Raw genomic sequence first — 13,021 nt, forward strand, 5'->3', positions numbered from 1 at the left:
AATGGTGCGGAAGTCAATGTTCCGGATAAAGATGGTCTACTAGCTATTCATTATGCATGTAAACACTCTTACTTCGGCTGGAGCATTATATCATTGCTGATCGAAAAAGGTGCTGACGTAGATTGCCCAGACGCAAATGGTCGACTGCCGATTCATTATGCTTGTGAACATGGATATGTGTCTGAAGTAGACTCAATAGTAGCTAATGGAGCCAAAGTGGATGCTCCGGATGGAAATGGTCGGCTGTCCATGCATTACGCGTGTTTAAATGACGCTTATTGGTACAAAATTATACCATTTTTGATAGAAATAGGTGCGAAAGTGGATTCTCCAGATGGGGATGGTCGACTACCCATTCACTATGCCTGTGAACATGGAAATCTAGATCTGGTGAAATTCCTTGTAACGAATGGTGCGAAAGTGACGGTTCGGGACGGTGATGGGCAACTGCCGGTGGATTACGCAAGTAAAAATGAAAACTTTGCTAAAGAAATCACTAAATTTTTGACAGAGCAAAATGAAATTCCGTAAGTCTAAATTATATAAAAATTATAACATGGTTCAGTTTAAATCGAAAACAAGAAAAATCAAAATCCATGCGGATGTTTGATATTGACAATGCATCAAAAGAGATAAAAACATAATAAGTTGTCTACATTAGCCTACAGATTTGGAATAAAATATTATAATATTAATTAGTTAATTGATTAATTACAAAAAAAAGGGGTTTTTAACACAAGAATATCCATATAAGGCTAAGGGAAAGCTAACTTAAACTATATGTCTATTTAAGTTAGCTTTTCCCATTATTTGGATGAAAAAAATGTTAGATGGTATGAGTGTGGGAAGTGTCCACATAAAGCTAAAGAAAATTCTCATCTTGGGCATTCCTCTACAAATTTATATGTTGACAGAATTGTTTTTACAAGACAAAGAAAGGTATTTAGATTTGTTGAAGGACTGTTCTCGATTTGTATGAACACTTTGTGGACGAAAAATTCAAGGTTTTGTACGAAGAGAAACCAGAAATCCTGCTATCGAATGAACAAAATGAAAAAAAAATTATCCAAGAAAAAGAAATTAAAATTAATTACTACAAACGTTTGGCGGTCAGCTCTTACATTTACAACACATATGTGGAAAAACTTTTCAAGATAAATCGCTGTGTCGACAGAGGTTAAAATTTTTTTGGAAAAAATTAAAAATGGGGGCGACTTCTAGAGGAATGTCTATCTCTTTTGCCACATGCAATATTGTTGTACAGAATTAACCAATTTGTATAATTTAAAATGTAGCTTTAAAAATCCTAACACTGTAAATATAGAATTAAAGAATTTGTTGGATTTTTTATGCTGTGTAATTATTATAATTTTTAGAATGTGAAAAAGGGGAGAAAATCGTAAATATGGGGAAAATCGCTGTCTGACCGCTAATTCAAACGAATTGTCAGACGAGAGACGTCAAAAAATTTTCTATTACAAGAGTTTGGTAGATCATTGACATATTTCAAAAACAAAGTCGTTTCTAACATTGATCTTTGAGGCACTCCACGATCAATATAACTAATTTTAGAAATTTTTTCAAATAAGATTTTATGATTGCTTTAGAGAATCCATAGAATTTTAGCTTGTCAAAACATAATTTTTTATGAAACCCCAAAGGAAACAATCAATGCGGTTCAAATCAGGCGATGTTCAAGGCCATCTTATTGGGCCCTATTCCCGTTTCTTACCTTCTGGGGTGGTGCTCCATATTGTTGAAAATATGAAAATACAAGTTTTTGACGTGATTCGACGGTAACTTATGTTCTTCCATTTGCCACATTTACGTAAATATTGCATATATATACATATATGTCTTTTGAAAATATCTTTTTTGGTGAACGAAGCTTCGACGCTTCAAATAATAATATTTTCAAAAAAATAACGGTTCTTCTTGCCGTCTTGTTAGTACCAAAATTTGATTCTAGCTGTCGGATGTCTTTATGGTACCATTTATGAAAAATATACCGAGTGTTCCATTAATAAAATGACGTTGGTGTCAATTCCGGTTCTACCGTAAGCTCAAGAACTATAGGTTTATTTTTACAAACAAAAAGTTACAAAGGTTGTATCAAATATCTGTCTGTCTGTCTGTCCAGTGTCTGTATCCACTTTTATTGGACAAGTAATCTCCGAAACTACTGACCGATTGTTGTTATATTTTGTACGTATATTAGGAATATCATGTAGATGGTTAAACGCTAACTAAAATTTGGCTAATCATCCCCACCATCAATGGGATGACGTCATTTCCAAAATTTATAACAAAAAGTTTTTTTAAACTTTACAAAATAAGATACGCCTGCACTTGTGGTGCATGAATCCGTGTCGAATTTTCACCCTAGACATCCAGAATTTTTGGAAAAAATTCAAAACTGAGTAACAATATTTTGCAATAAATGAAATTAATTACTCTATTCCAAATATATATTTTTTATTGTTCACCCGTTATTTTGTGCGATATGATAGATAAGATTAGATTTTTTTTAATATCGATTGCTGTTGCGATGAAGTCCTTATCGAACAGTTCACGACTAGTCAATTTTTACGTTTAATCCTACAACTATTATTGAAGGTAATTCAATAGGATGGAAACCGTAAGTTATAATAAATCATATAATATGTATATTTAACAATAGGTACATTATTTTCAAAAATATTTCAGACTGCGAAAAGCACAGATATCCACCAAGAGGATAACTCATCTGAAAATTCTGCCTCGGTGAGTTAGAAAAACGCTACTTCAAAAGTTGAGCACATGTAAAGTGTACCTATTATCAGTTATCACTGATAACATGATATGACGATTGTTTTTTTTAATGTTGATGTCGTCACCAAACAATTTTAATATGAAAAACTCACTAGAAACATATGCATACGATGCTTCTTTACTTGTACTGCAACAATCCACGCTAATACTAATCTTAGCTCATAGCGGTCACCATAAAAAAAAATAGAATCCTCAAAGTTATGTAGATGTGATAATTTTTCGAAGCTGTATTCGTTCGAGTGTACTTTAGAGGCGAAGAAAGTTTTGTTGAAATAACCTTAGACAATTTTTTTAATGGATGCGAAAGGATTTCGCAGGCCCTTAATGTCTTTTTTTCTTTTAGATCAAGAAAAAATTTCGGGGATCCCTACTGTGTTTTATTTATTATAGATGCGATAGAATCTCGGGGTCCGTAGTGACTTTTTCTTTAAGATTGCGAAAGAATCTCTGGGGATATTAATGTTATTTTCCTTCAAGATTGCGAAAGAATCTCAGGGGCTTCTAGTGCCTTTTTTTATAAAGACGAAAGAATCTCAGAGGTCTCTAGTGTCTTTTTTTCAAAATTACACAGGACTCAGGGGAACCCTAGTGGTTTTTTATTTCTGGATGCGTAAGAAACTCGGGGGCTCCTAATGTCTTTTTGATGTATGCGAAAGAATCTCAGGGGCTTTTAGTGTCTTTTATTATAAGTACGAAACAATCTTAGGAGCTTTAAGAGTCTTTTATTTATGGATAGGTAAGAATATCGGAGACTCCTAATGACTGTTTTATGGATGCGAAAGAATCTCGAGAGCGCCTAGTGTCTTTTCTTCAAGATTGCGAAAGAATATCGAGGGCTTCTAGAGTTTTTGTTCTTTAAGATTACGAAAGAATCTTGTGGGTTCTTAGTGTCTTTTTCTTCAAGATTGTGAAAGAATCTCAGGGTTTCTTCTTGTATTTTTCTTCAAGACTGCGAAAGAATCTCAGCGGCTTCTAGTGTCTTCTATTTAAGGATGCATAAGAATCTAGGGGGCTCCTAATGCCTTTTGTACAGATGTCTTTTTCTTTAAGATTTCGAAAGAATATCTTAATGTATTTTTCTTGAAGATTGCGAAAGAATCTCAGGGGCTTCTAGTGCCTTTTTTTTATAAAGACGAAAGAATCTCATGGGCCCCTAGTATTTTTTCTTCAAGATTACATAGGAATCTCGACGATCTCTAGTGTCTACTATTTATGGATGCTTAAGAAACTCAGGGGCTCCTAGTGTCTTTTTTATGGATGCGAAAGAATTTCGAAGGCTCCTAGCGTCTTTTTCTTTAAGATTGCGAAAGAATCTCAGAGGCTTCTTGTGTATTTTTCTTTAAGATTACGTAAGAATCTCAGGGACTTCAATTTTTTTTTTTATAGATACTAAAGAATTTCAGGGACCCCTAGTGTCTTTTCTTCAAGATTAGGCAGGAATCTCGGGAATCCCTAGTGTCTTTTATTTATGGATGCGTAAGAAACTCGAGGGCTCCTAGTGTCTTTTTGTTTAAGATTGCGAAAGAATCTCGAGGGCTTTTACTGTATTTTTCTTCAGGAGTGCCAAAGAATCTTAGGGGCTCCTTGTTTATTTCTATTTAAGATTACGTAAGAATCTCTAGGGCTTCTAGTGTTTTTTTCTTTAAGATTACGAAAGAATCTTGTGAGTTCTTAGTGTCTTTTTCTTCAAGATTGTGGAAGAATCTCAGGGTTTCTTATTGTATTTTTCTTCAAGACTGCGAAAAAATCTCACCGGCTTCTAGTGTCTTCTATTTAAGGATGCATAAGAATCTAGGGGGCTCCTAATGCCTTTTGTACAGATGTCTTTTTCTTTAAGATTTCGAAAGAATATCTTAATGTATTTTTCTTGAAGATTGCGAAAGAATCTCAGGGGCTTCTAGTGCCTTTTTTTTATAAAGACGAAAGAATCTCATGGGCCCCTAGTATTTTTTCTTCAAGATTACATAGGAATCTCGACGATCTCTAGTGTCCACTATTTATGGATGCGTAAGAAACTCAGGGGCTCCTAGTGTCTTTTTTATGGATGCGAAAGAATTTCGAAGGCTCCTAGCGTCTTTTTCTTTAAGATTGCGAAAGAATCTCAGAGGCTTCTTGTGTATTTTTCTTTAATATTACGTAAGAATCTTAGGGACTTCTAGTTTGTTTTTTATAGATACTAAAGAATTTCAGGGACCCCTAGTGTCTTTTCTTCAAGATTACGCAGGAATCTCGGAAATCCCTAGTGTCTTTTATTTATGGATGTGTAAGAAACTCGAGGGCTCCTAGTGTCTTTTTTATGGATGCAAAAGAATCTCGGGGGTTCCTAGTGTCTTTTTTTTAAGATTGCGAAAGAATCTCGAGGGCTTTTGCTGTATTTTTCTTCAGGAGTGCCAAAGAATCTTAGGGGCTCCTTGTGTATTTCTATTTAAGATTACGTCAGAATCTCTAGGGCTTCTAGTGTCTGTTTCTTCAAGATTGTGAAAGAATCTCAGGGGTTCCTAAAGTATTTTTCTTCAAGACTGCGAAACAATCTCAGGGGTTTTTAGTGTCTTTTTTTATAAATGCGAAAGAATCTCAGGGGACCCTAGTGTCTTTTCTTCAAGATTACGTAGGAATCACGGGGAAATCAAGTGTCTTTTATTTGTGGTGGCGTGAGAAACTTGGGGGCTCCTAGTGTCTTTTTATGGATGCTAGAGAATCTCGGGGGTCCCTAGTGTCCCTTTTTTAAGATTGCCAAAGAATCTGGTGGCCTCTTGTGTCTTTCAGCATATATGAGAAACGATCTTAGCAGTCTCTAGTGCCTTTTTCTTTAAGATTGTGAAAGAATCCTGGGGTTTTTTGTATCTTTTTGTTCAAGATTGCGAAAGAATCTCAGGGGCTTCTAGTGCATTGTATTTATGGATGCGTAAGAAATTCGGGAGTTTTTAGTGTCGTTTTTATGGATGCGAAATAATCTCGAGGGCTCCTAGTGTATTTTTCTTCAGGATTGCGAAAGAATCTCAGGGGCTCCTAGTGTATTTTTCTCTAAAATTACGTAAGAATCTCGAGGGCTTCTAGTGTTTTTTTCTTTAAGATTGCCAAAGAATCTTGTGGGCTCTTAGTGTCTTTTTCTTCAAGATTGTGAAATAATCTGTGGGGCTCCTATTGTATATATTTTTCTTCGAGATTACGAAAGAATCTCAGGGACTTTTAGTGTCTTTTTTAATAGGTGCGAAAGAATCTCAAGGGCTTTTAGTGTCTTTTATTTATGGATGCGTAAGAATCTCGGGGGCTCCTAATGTTTTTCGTATGGATGCGAAAGAATCTCAAGGGCTTCTAGTGTCTTTATTTAAGATTGCGAAAATTTCGGGGGCTCTTAGTGTATTTTTCTTCAGGTTTGTGAAAGAATCTCAGGGGCTTCCAGTGTTTTTTTTATAGATGCGAAAGAATTTCAGGGGCTTCTAGTGTCTTTTTTTATAGACGCGAAAGTATCTCAGGGGCTGACAACCACAAATCTGAATATTTGTCTACAGATCAGAATTCAGTTACTGACGTTATTTATATATAACTTCAAAATATATCAAATTTTAGACAAGAAATCTGAAATCAGGTATTCTATTTTTTTTCAGATGTTTAAGAAGAGACCTGGTACCACTGACCACGACAAACACATCTACATAGCTAACTTGCTTTTAAAACTAACGATTGATGACGACGTCGAAAACTTTCACTTGTCTTGGAATGACGAAGAATTTGGTTCCTTCGAAAACGTTGCAGTTGAAATTTTTTTCAAAAATCGGACGGAAACGTTCGCCTTTCAGTTGAAACACGTAGCCGGAAAAACCGCAATGATTGAAAAATTAAACTCACCGAATGAAGAAACGAGTGAAGAAAATTCGGAAAAGTTTGAATTTTTTTTCAAAAATGTATATCTCTGTAATGATCAACCAGATGTCGAGCAACTTAAAAAGGAAGTATTGGAGACACTAGAGGCACATTTCTGTTGTAATGAAACTGTTTTTCGTGACTACATAGATTTCATAACCCAGTGGAGTATGAAGCAAGAAAGACAATTCAAATTAGATAAAACATGGATGAAACACGTGATTGCCCTTTGCGTGTGTTCGCCTCTTACTAAATCGTTGTCCTTTCTTGCTGGTAAATCAGTCGACGATAAAGAACAAATTTTTCGAGAAGCTGTTTCTAAATGTGATTTGACTGTTATTGGTAACGACAATTTTGAAAGAATCGAATCAATTTGGTCAGATGCTATCGACGGTATAGACGATATGGAAAAAACGAGTAAAATTAATAACTTGTACCAAATTATGGAAAACTTGATAACGAGTAAGGAAATGCTTTACGCTGAGGATGCATCCAAAGTATCGAAACTCATGTGGTTGCTGGGAAAAACTCCGTTAATCGTTACAGGATGTCCACAAGTTTATCAAGCACTAAAAACATGCCAAATTAGAAATCTTATCGTACTTGATAATCAAGAAACGTTTAGTAAAGGCGTTGAAGGAATCACAAACAGTCAACAAAAAACTTTCCTGTTTCGAAAGTTATTTGAATTAAAAGAGCACACAAAGTTGTATCACGACATCTTAATGAAGTTTACCTATTCGTTGGAAGGTCAAAGAGAAATTGAGCTGAAATTCTTACAAGAAGTGTGCGATATTGACAATTTCATCACCACAGATGATTTAATTGAAATGTTGAAAGCTCCATTGTTAATTGGAAACCCAGAAGCTCTACCACCAAGTCACATCGAAAGAAAGTTGACCAAAACTTTAATAGACGTCAAGTTTTTGGAAACTATCGACGAAAATACAGTCGCTTTAATTGACTGTATGACAGACGTTAACTTCTTTCAACGAAATTTTAGAGACGCTTTTATTTGCAAAATAAACGAAGTTGACTCAATTCAGAATATACATCATAGCCAGAAGATTTACGTCTGCGAAAATCAAGTTTCACAAGAAGAATTTACTAGTTTGTGTTGGAAAAATCCAGGAACGCAATTTCAACATTTTAAATACGTGGACAATCATCTCTTGGAGTGGGTAGGAAGTGGGAATTATGACCCCAAATGCGGATATTTGAAACAACTTGAGAACTTTCGTCTACGCAGTGAATTCATGGAACATGACATCGACGAACGTCAATATTTTAGTGAATCGCGACAAAATGTTAACATTATTTGCGCCGGTCCTGGTGCGGGAAAAAGCACACTAATGAAGAGTTTGAAAAGTAGGACTTCCTCATCAAAATGGGTTGTTTTAATCAACGCTCAAGATCTTGGAAAAGTTGCTTCCGACGTGGACATCCTGGAAGTTACTTGTCAAAAGTGTTCAAAGCTTTTGGACCAAATAGTGTTCAAGACAATGTTGGAACAAAATCAAATAGAAGTAGTTTGGGATGGACTCGATGAAGCGTCTGACTCCATTCAAGCTACCATTGTAGCTTTAGTGAAAGCTCTTTCGCAACGAGGGGTCAAGCAATGGTTAACTTCCCGAAACAACTTGAAAAATGTGTTAGAAGAGAACTTAGGTACTTTTTCACGAAGTGTGAAGCAGTTCAGTGACGACGAACAACGAAACTACATCAAAAGTCGTCTACAGGTACCCGAAGACGAGTTATCCGAAATTTTCAGTAAAATAAAAGAAAACATAACGACTTTTCCAAATTATGAAATTTTGGGCATTCCTCTTCAACTTTACATGTTGACAGAATTGTTTTTAAAAGATCAAAAAAAGTATCTGCTTTTGTTAGACGATATATTTACTGTTCTCGATTTGTATAGACACTTTGTCACAACAACCAACGACTTCTCTCACAGTTCGTTTGGTGAATATTTTGCAGCTGTTTACCTCTTCGAACACGAAATGTCTAAATCACTCGACAAAAAATTTATTTCGGACAGTCGCAACACCAACACCCGATTTTTTTTAGATTTGATGTTGACCGAAAATCGCAAAGTGTTCCTAGCTGTTTTATATAAAAACCCTTCGATCCTGGGGGAACTCACCGATGCAGATTTAGAACAAAAAGATGCGATAGGTCGCAACGTTTTAGAAGTAGCTTGTGCCTGGACTAGAAACTATCCAGTTGTTACCAATGAAACCCTTTTAGTTAATTTCGGTTTTAACAAAAAATGGATAATTAATAACGATCACGCAAAAGTCGCCCAAGATTTAAATCATCGCGATTTGAAGTCAAAATTTGATCAATTTAGTAACACGTGTTTCAAAAAGTTGCTGCTTTTCTTACCATTTTTGATTCCATTGTATGACGGGAATCAGTTTGGTGATGACTATTTAGCAACAGTTTTATACTATGCAATTAGGTTTGACTATTCGGTGATTTTTGAGTGCATTGAAAATTGTCTTCCTTTGAAAACTACATATGAGGATGATATTAACTCCAGCAGTGTGTTAGCGTTGGCTATTTTTCACCAATCAGAGCGAATATTGAAGCTACTATTTTCCGAAGAAAGCGATTATTTTACTTGGGACTGGGTGGAAGATTTGTGGACTCCAGAAGTAGATTTTGACGAACTATTTGCTTTAGTGTTGGAGTTGCGAAAGCTTGAAATGGACAGTCGAAACTGGAGAGGTGAATTCCTGGCGCATTTTGCTTGTCGGAAGAATCTAATCAAAACCATGCGTTTACTAATTCGTAAAGGTGAGAAAATTGACGCTACAGATGACGATGGTCAACTGCCGATTCATTATGCTTGTCAATATGGGGACTTAGAGATGATACAGTTATTGGTAGCCAATGGTGTCAGTCTGGATAATCCTGATTACCACGACCAGCTGCCCATGCACTACGCTTGTAAAAACCGCTACAGTGGATCCATTATTATACCATTTTTGGTAGAAAAAGGTGCCAAAGTGGATTCCCCAGACAGGAAAGGTGGACAACCGATTCACTTTGCTTGTGAGTATGGAAATTTAGAAGAAGTAAAGTTGCTGGTAGCGAAAGGGGCAAAAGTGGATGCTCTAGATGGAGATGGTCAGCTGCCCATACATTACGCTTGTAGAAACTGGTTAACTGGATATCGCATTGTACCATTTTTGGGACAAGCAGTAGATCGTCCAGATGACGATGTTCGACTTCCGATTCACTACGCCTGTGAACATGGTGATTTACAACTAGTAAAGTTACTGGTAGCGAATGGTGTCCGAGTGGATGTTCCAGATGGAAATGGTAAGCTACCCATGCACTACGCATTTAAAAACAGTCTGAGTGGCTACAGCATTATCCCATTCTTGAAAGAAAAAGGTGCAAAAATGGATTCCCCAGATGGTTTTGGTCGACTACCGATTCACTGTGCTTGTGAAGATGAAGATTTAGAAGAAGTAAAGTTATTGGTAGCAAATGGTGCCAAAGTTGACGCCCTGGATGGTCATGGTCGTCTACCCATACATTACGCGTGCAAAAATCCCTACAGTGGATACAATATTATACCATTTTTGATAGAAAAAGGTGTCAAAGTAGATTGTCTGGACGGAAATGGTCAACTGCCAATTCATTACACTTGCATATACAACGATTCAAAGGTACTAGAATTACTACTAACAAACGGTGCCAAAGCAGACGTTCCGGATGGAAATGGTCGACTACCCTTGCATCACGCTTGTCAAAATTGCTCCCACGGATACCAACTCATGTCACTTTTGATAGAAAATGGTGCCAAAGTGGATACTTCAGATGAAGATGGTCTGCTCCCGATTCACTACGCCTGTGAACATGGAAATTTAGAAAGCGTAGAGTTGCTGGTCGCCAATGGTGCCAAAGTTAACGTCCCGGATGGTCATGGTCACCTGCCCATGCACTACGCGTGTAAAAATTCCTGGATGAGGGACAGCATTATATCGTTTTTGACAACACAAGGTGCGAAAGTAGACATTCCTAATGACGACGGTCGACTCCCGATTCATTACGCTTGTGAAGGTGGAAGTTTAGATGAAGTAATGTTGCTGGTAGCGAGTGGTGCCAAAATTAACGTTCCAGATGGAAATGGTCGCTTACCCATACATTACGCGTCTAAAAATCGTTTCAATGGGGACAGAATTATACAATTTTTGATAGACAAAGGGGCGGAAGTGGATGCGCCAGATGGGGATGGTCGACAACCCATTCATTACGCCTGTGAACATGGAGATTTAGCGATAGTAAAGTTACTGGTCGATAATGGTGCGAAAGTGGATGTTCCGGATGGAGATGGTCAACTACCTATGCATTACGCGTCTAAACTGTCCCATTCTGGCTACACCATCATACCATTTTTGCTAGAAAATGGTGCGCAAGTGGATTCCCCGGACGGGAATGGTCGACTACCGATTCATTATGGGTGTGAACATGGAGATCTGGAAGTAGTAGAATCACTGGTAGAGAATGGTGCTAAAGTGGATGTTCCGGTTGGAACCGAACAGCTACCTATACACTTCGCTTGTAAAAATCGCTACAGCGCACACCCTATTATATCCTTATTGAAAGAAAAAGGTGCAAAAGTAGATATTCCAGATGGGAATGGTCGATTACCAATTCATTATGCTTGTGAACATTGCCCTTTAATTGTAATAGACTTACTATTAAGAATGAGCTTGAAATTGGATGTTCCGGATGGAGATGGTCGACTGCCCATGCATTACGCCTGTAAAAATTGCTTTGATGGGCGCAATGTTATACCATTTTTGAGAGAAAATGGTGCAGAAATGGATTCCCCAGACGACGATAATCGGCTGCCGATTCATTATGCCTGTGAACATGGAGATTTAAACATGGTAAAGTTATTGGTAAGGGGTGGTGCTAAAGTGGTCGTTCGGGACAATGAGGGTCGACTGCCGGTGGATTATGCAAGAAAAAACGAAACCTTTGCAGAAGAAATTGTTACATTTTTGACGAGGCAAAGTGAGAATCGATAATTGTGATATATCGTGAAATTTCTTTACTTTTTGACTTAATTTAGTATTTTTTTGTACATTTTAGCCCTTTATGACTTTATGAAATGAGCTGCCTCCGTTTTGTCTTTTGAAATTGTGTTGAAATAAAATTAGTCTGTCACAAACAAATGAATATCACAAATTTTGTCGCACACTCAGTATACAGTGTGTGTTGGCGCACTATGGATTTCAGCAATCCAATTTCTAAGCACTTGTAGAGGAATGTCTACATATATTTCGCCATATCTAATATTTTTACACACTATTATCTTTCTTTAGCGACTTTAGAATGTAAATATATTCCTGTTAGACAAATGGTTTGCCATCTTCCAATACATCCAACTGTTTGTTTTAAAATTTTAGAACTACTATTTTTGCTGTATCATCGAAAATGTGTAAAATTCTTTATAATGTAAATGTAGAATTAAAAAATTTGTAAGATAATGTTGAATGATGAACTGAATTATGTTATACAGTGTGATGATTATTATTGTAGGAGAAATTAAACGAAAAAAATGCACAAATTGCACAAAATATTTTATGGGGTTATGGTGCTAGTGGCGGTCGATTTTAGTGAATTTTTATTGTTAAACGACGAATTAATATTACTTAATATTAGTATTTCGCCGGAAGTTCTCACTCGAGTATTTGATTTAAAAAAAGGCGAGTCAAATTGTGTATCGAAGCTCATACAATTTTACATAAAATTTATTTTGATACGTTTTGTAAATAATAAGAAATGTAGGTAAGTAAAGATAAACGTATTATTAAATATATATATTTTTTCTACCGCCCACGTTTTTTGGTTTTCTAATAGAGCTATTAACGCACGCAAATGACGTCACAGCAGTTCGTTAATAGCTGAAAGGCGTTCTTTAATAGATCTGGTGTAATTTAGATCGGTAAGATTGGTAGCAATGACGAGAAATGTCAGGTGAATGTCAGTGGCAAATCTAAACTTAAAATTTCCCACGCTTCCGGACGCGTAACTTCTTCGCAAGACATTTTAACCAATTTTAAATTAGAAAAACTCGAATTGATTCGAATTACAATTGTTGTTGTGAAAATTCGAACCTCAAATATTTCGTGGTTAGTGTCAGACCAACTCATCACCAACCACGACAAAAGTCCCCAGATTAAAAAAAATGCAAATTTCAATTAAATTTTGGGAAAAAACGTGTGCGGTAGAAAAAATAGTATAAATAACTCGTTCATAAGGCCATTGAGGCACTCATCCTTTATATAACTCGCGGCTTCGCCGCTCGTTCTATAAACTT

At 36.4% G+C, this 13,021-nt stretch overlaps 1 protein-coding gene across 1 annotated transcript; it reads left to right on the forward strand.

Annotated features, from left to right (window-relative positions):
- The first annotated feature begins 2,551 nt into the window (after nucleotides 1-2,551).
- On the forward strand, nucleotides 2,552-12,188 carry LOC135138339 (uncharacterized). Its single transcript, XM_064068294.1, has 3 exons — nucleotides 2,552-2,638; nucleotides 2,707-2,763; nucleotides 6,420-12,188. Exons 1-3 carry the CDS (start codon nucleotides 2,630-2,632, stop codon nucleotides 11,724-11,726), a joined length of 5,373 nt encoding a protein of 1,790 aa, XP_063924364.1. The 5' UTR covers nucleotides 2,552-2,629; the 3' UTR covers nucleotides 11,727-12,188.
- Nucleotides 12,189-13,021: the final 833 nt, after the last annotated feature.

This window comes from Zophobas morio, unplaced genomic scaffold (genome assembly GCF_036711695.1).
Source record: "Zophobas morio isolate AGI-343-1 ecotype UQ-CSIRO unplaced genomic scaffold, CSIRO_AGI_Zmor_V1 ptg000030l, whole genome shotgun sequence".
Classification (NCBI taxonomy): Eukaryota; Metazoa; Arthropoda; class Insecta; order Coleoptera; family Tenebrionidae; genus Zophobas; species Zophobas morio.

Coding starts and splice junctions, on each gene's coding strand:
- LOC135138339 (XM_064068294.1), top strand. Junction 2,764..6,419: donor CATCTGAAAATTCTGCCTCG/GTGAGTTAGAAA, acceptor ATTTTTTTTCAG/ATGTTTAAGAAGAGACCTGG.